The following is a 6,000-nucleotide window of genomic DNA, read 5'->3' on the forward strand; positions in this document are numbered from 1 at the left end:
TGGAGTATTCTGCTTGGTTTCTCCATCAGCTCAGCTGCTTGTCTGCTGTACTTCCACCCGTGGCTCTGGACATTCTCTGCCTATGTAAGTTACGCTCTCAGTCTGTTGGCTTGGGAACTTAACCCTTGGTTCTCTCCTCCGGGTAAGAACTCTGTTTGGAACTGTGTTTGGGGCTTTGCTGCTGGACTTAGACTGTGTTTGCTACTTAATCCTTATTTACTCCCCCCGGTGGGAGCTACTGGAAATTACACCAGTATAATTCTTTATGTGAACTTGTTTCTGGACTTACCCGTGTTTATGCCACAACTGAGATAAACTTATGAACTTGTTTCTGGACTTACCCGTGTTCGTCCCACACCTGGGATTAACTTGTGAACTTGTTTCTGGACTTACCCGTGTTCGTCCCACACCTGGGATTAACTTGTGAACTTGTTTCTGGACTTACCCGTGTTCGTCCCACACCTGGGATTAACCTGAGGACTTGTTTCTGGACTTCCCTGTGTTTACTTCATACCCGGATTTGACTCTTTCTGCACCAGCTGTGTTTGGATCTGCACGTCACCCGTCTCACTCACCTTGCCAAGGACTTTGGCCTAAGAACTCTTCTGTTTTGCTGTATATGGCTAAGGGACTTGTTTCATTGCAAGTTATCAGTATATTGTTTGTGTGTTTTTGCTGTGTTACAAATACACTATTTTGCACTAAAGAAACCCGTCTCTGTCTGTTCATTGCCCCATGCTACCAGAATCTTAAGAGTTCCTACAATAGTATTACAGAGGCTGTCGGCACCCTGAGTGAGAAGGTCGTCCCTTACTCAGATCACCTTGCCTTGTGCTTCAGTCTGGGGACCTCTAACCGTCCGGACATCGGTAGAGGGTTGTGGAGGCTCAATTCCAGTCTCCTGGATGATGCTTATGTTCAGAGTCGTGTCTACTCCCTTATCCAGCTTCATCTGGATAGGGTTGACTTCTATGACAACATGACCGACTGGTGGGAGGACGTCAAGGAGGATATCAGATCCCTCTTAAAGAGACTGTCAGTTAATAAAGGGAGGAATAAGTACAGCCAGTACCTAAAGCTGCGTAAAGAATTGGAGTCACTATATTCGGCGGGCGGGGATGACCAAGTGAAGATCAACCGACTGAAATCTGAGATAAGGCAGTATCAGTATAGTAGGTATACCTCCCTGGTTCTTGAACGGGATTATGGGTCCTTAGGGGCCCCTGATCCCTTTGAGAATTGCAGGGAGAGGGTAGTCAAAAAAATGGTCACGGGTCTCACTGACTTCCAGGGTGTATTGCAGGATTCACGGGAGGGTATCCTGGAGGTGGTGGGATCTTATAATGCTGACTTGTTTCAGAGGAAAGTTTTGGATAAAGATAAGATGGCTAAATTCTTGGAGGCAACTCCTGTGCCTGATACTAATGATCTGGACTTTTCTCCTTTGACAGCAGAGTTAACGGTGGAGGAAGTTAAGGAGGCTATTGATAAATTACATCTGAAGAAGGCACCAGGTCCAGATGGCATAACAGCAGAATTTTATAAGAAATTCAGAGACCTCCTGGCTCCAATCCTCATGGATGTGTATAAAAGTTGTCTAGGAAATCACCTGATGCCTCCATCCATAAGAGTGTCCTCGTTGATTCTGCTGTCTAAAGGTAAAGAGCCGAGCGACATCAAGAACTAGAGGCCGATTGCCCTCTTGAATGTGGACAGGAAGATTCTAGCAAAGATCCTGTTTTCTAGATTAGTCTGTTTGTCCCCAGCACTGTTGGCAGGCTCTCAGTTTGGCACAGTAAAAGGGCGGAACATCTCTGGAGCAGTCATCTCGATACGGGAGATGTTTGAGAGATGTAAAGCTCTGCGGTGTGGGAAATATATTGTTAGTCTGGACCAGGCTAAAGCCTTTGACAGGGTTGATCATGACTATCTGTGGGCCACTTTGTCAAAGTACGGTATTCCGGGACAATTTGTGGATTGGCTGAAGACATTGTACAGAGAGGCGGTGAGCTTTCCTCTGATTAATGGTTGGCAGGGTGACACTTTTGGAGTTGGGGCAGGGGTGAGACAGGGTTGCCCACTGAGTCCGCTCCTGTATGTTTTTGCCCTAGACCCGTTTCTGAGGTCACTGCAGGAGTGTGATTTTCAGGGGGTGCCGGTCCCCCATTGCCTGTCTCTGAATGTTGTTGCCTATGCGGATGATGTGACGTTGGTGATCTCTAATCCTCGAGAGGTGCAGATGTTATCTGCATCTATCAGAAGTTACTCAGAGGCCTCCGGGTCTCTGGTCAACCTTGAGAAGAGTCAAGCTCTGTGGACATTAGATACTGATCCCAGCTTTGATCTGCGGCAGTTTGCCAAAGCCTCCACCCATATTAAGATCCTAGGGGTTAAATTTGGGAGGGATGATAATGCCATGCTAAATTGGGAGGAGAAATTGGAAACCGGAAATGCAAAGGTTCAGCGATGGAAGAACTGGAGGCTGACCTACAGGGAAAGGGTCGCAATGTTGAAGACTTATCTGGTCCCTGTTTTCTTGTATGTCTCTGTCATTTTCCCTTTGCCAGAATCTTTCTCAGCGAGGCTCTTCAGCCTGTTCTTCCAGCTCTTGTGGGGGAATAGGTTGAACCTAATAAAGAGGGGAATAACGTACCTACGGTGGAGAGAGGGTGGACTGGATATGTTGAATCCAAGGGTTTTCTTTGACTCCTTGTTTCTAAAGGTAAATTTTGGGAACATGGACTCAAACAGTAGCTCCCTGTGGGTAAATAGTATCAGGTACTGGATATTGCCTTTTGCAGAATCTTGGGTGCGAGGCGGCAGTCTCAAGAGGAGGAGATGGACAGGTGACCACCTCCCCCAGTATCTTGACTACGGTCTGAAGTGTGTTAGGAGGTGGGGACTGGAGAAGTCTTACATTGAGAGGAGTACGAGAAGAGACATATATGCTCATGTATGTAGGACTTTCTTCTACTCTCCACTGGCTCTGAGAGATTGTGTCACCACCACCCTGCAGGAAAGCCTTAGGTTCCTAAACGGGAAACTACTTCCTCCTAAACTGTTTGATGTCACTTGGCTTTCACTGCATAGTCGGCTCTTTGTCAGGGGGAACCTGAAACATCTGAGTGTCTCTGATAGGAATTGTCCCCTTGGTTGTCAGCAGGAGGAGACTATGGAGCACTTTATATGTGATTGCTGGGGAGGGAGGAAGATCTGGGAGGAAGTGTCAGATAATCTAAAAATCCCCAGACTGCGGACCCTAAAGTATCCTGACATAATCTATGGTGTCCCCTCCACTGTTAGTAACATCGACAGAGAGACGATGTACATTATAATAAGTGTCATTAAATACTATCATTGGCACATGAGAACCCGGGTGTCACTGCACAATGAGCTGTTCGATCACACCGCTGCGGCTGGTCAGGTTATGTCAGAACTCCGGTGGATAAAATCGCTAGAAGTTGGAAGGAGTCCGAGAAATAATAAGTTATGGAGGAATGTAAAATTCAGTTAGGAAATATGATGATATATATATTTATTGTTTTGTTTTGTTTAATTTTCTTCTCCCTCCAGGTGTGGACACTTTAATTTATTTATGAATATAACCTGACTGTTTAGTACTTGGTGTGTATATAACCTAAGTGATTTGTGTTTTGTAATATTGGGTGATTTTTGTTTTTATTATAATTGTATTTATGTTTGGTTTTATAATAAAAATTGCCCCTATGTACAATAATATAACTACTATAATACTACTCCTATGTACAAGAATATAACTGCTATAATACTGCCCCTATGTACAAGAATATAACTACTATAATACTGCCCCTATGTACAAGAATATAACTACTATAATACTGCCCCTATGTACAAGAATATAACTACTATAATACTGCCCCTATGTACAAGAATATAACTACTATAATACTGCCCCTATGTACAAGAATATAACTACTATAATACTGCCCCTATGTACAAGAATATAACTACTATAATACTGCCCCCTATGTACAAGAATATAACTGCTATAATACTGCCCCCTTTCCAGCATCTTTATATTAGCGCGGTCACTCACCATCCACCACTTGTACGTACTCTCGGACAACATATTGTTCTGTTTCGTCATTACTGGAGGGAACGTGAAATTAAATCTTTCATCAAACCAAATGGAATTGTCGGTCTCGGACACACAGCTCTCACAGCTGCACGGCCTCCGCACGGACGTCATGAATCGAAAAAATGGTCCTGAGAACCTGAAGTTCTGGGTGTAGTTAAGAAGGAACGACATGATGGTGATTGCAAAAACTGCCAAGGTGATGATAAACCGCTTCAGTTTTCTTTTCCTGAAGACAAACATGATTTACTTTGTCTAAGACTCAAAGGGGTCCAGTGAGAGGAAGCGTTCCCACAGTCCTTATGTATGTTCCACGCTGTCACAGACTATGGCGCTCGATCATTGGCGACCCTCCAGGTAAGATGTCCTCAATGTCTTCAGCAGCTGGATCAGTTTTGCCTCTTGAAGATTGATAAAGTTGTGTACAACGCCTTGTGTCCAGGATTGTTCTAGGAGGTCCTGGTTATACGTCCTACAGGGTTCCAGGATAGGTTCTCCTGTAGAGATAGAAGATTGTTACTAAATGGACAGGATTAGAAGAAGAAGAATTTCAAAACAGCACCCTCTCCTTTTCATAGGATGTGTCTGGTATTGCAACTCAACAAGTCATGATAGTTTTGACGACACATTCGCACGTCCCATTTTTGCGTACAAGTGCAATCCGTGTTTTTCATGGATAAAACTTGCACCTGTAATAGTGAATGGAGCCTTCTTATTATTTTTGGTGAATTAACGTTCTGCACAAAATCGCAAAGGCGTGTCTGATGTTGATCAAATCGGCAATGCAAGTCAATGGGTGTTTTAAAAAAAGGTAAAGCTAGAATAGGAAAAGGTAGGGAAACTTTTTAATTTTTTTTCTCATCTGAGAAAAACTTTAACCAAACCCTGTTAGCACAAAGTGAAACTGACCACAGTGATAAAAAAATAAATAAAAAATCACACAACTTGGACTGACTTTATAGCACGAGAAAATCACTTACATTTGAATGAGGCCGAAGACAGATACAGAACTGGCAGGCCTTTACTTTTGGAAAAGATTAGTAGTGTGATCTGAGCCAAACGCTCCTTATTAAGTACCGTAGTTTTGCTACATAAAGAAAACCTGCAGCTGCATCCCTCTCTTCTGCCCCTACCCTCCTTGCAGGTTTACAATTGGAGGGTTTAAAATCTGCAGCTGCATCCCCCTCCTCTGCCCCCTACCATTCTTACAGGTGTATAATTGGCGGGTTTAAAGTCAGCAGCTGCATTCCTCTCCTCTGCCCCCTACTATTCTTACAGGTATATAAGTGTTGGATTTAAAACCTGCAGCTGCATATCCCTCTTCTGCCCTTTACCATTCTTACAGGTTTACAATTGGAGGATTTAAAACCTGCAGCTGCATCCCCCTCCTCTGCCCCTTACCCTCCTTACAGGTTTTCAATTGGAATATTTACAACCTGCAGCTGCATCCCCCTTGTCTGCCCCCTACCATTCTGAAAGGTTTACAATTGTAGGATTCAAAACCAGCTGCATCCCCCTCTTCTGCTCCCTACACTCCTTACATGTTTACAATTGGAGGATTTAAAACCTGCAGCTGCATCTCCCTCCTCTGCCCCTTTCCCTCCTAAAGGTTTACAATTGGAGGATTTTGAGGGCAGAATATTTCCAAACTTTTCCAGAGAATCTGCAGACAACGAACTCAGGTTTTTGGATGGAGAGGAAGGGTTGATAGTGGCTGGAAATTATGGATGGGGCTACCTAGTGGAGGACCCTCCGTACACATTTATATGAATTACTGGGTGTTATTAGAAGGGGATGTTATTAAATGCAAAACCCCTTTTATGCTGCTGAGTGATGTGGCACAAGGACGTGACGATCTGCACCAAACACAAACATTTTCTTACACT

At 44.0% G+C, this 6,000-nt stretch overlaps 1 protein-coding gene across 1 annotated transcript in view; it reads right to left on the reverse strand.

Moving 5' to 3' along the window:
- LOC143783063 (CMP-N-acetylneuraminate-beta-galactosamide-alpha-2,3-sialyltransferase 1-like) overlaps nt 1–4,615 on the reverse strand; it is a 59,866-nt gene extending 55,251 nt beyond the window's left edge. The window contains exon 1 of the mRNA XM_077271268.1: nt 4,076–4,615. Within this exon, the coding sequence (XP_077127383.1) occupies nt 4,076–4,357 (282 nt within the window). The 5' untranslated portion in view covers nt 4,358–4,615. The remainder of the gene's footprint in view (nt 1–4,075) is intronic.
- Nucleotides 4,616–6,000: the final 1,385 nt, after the last annotated feature.

The sequence above is a fragment of the Ranitomeya variabilis genome, chromosome 6 (assembly GCF_051348905.1).
Source record: "Ranitomeya variabilis isolate aRanVar5 chromosome 6, aRanVar5.hap1, whole genome shotgun sequence".
NCBI classification, from domain to species: Eukaryota; Metazoa; Chordata; class Amphibia; order Anura; family Dendrobatidae; genus Ranitomeya; species Ranitomeya variabilis.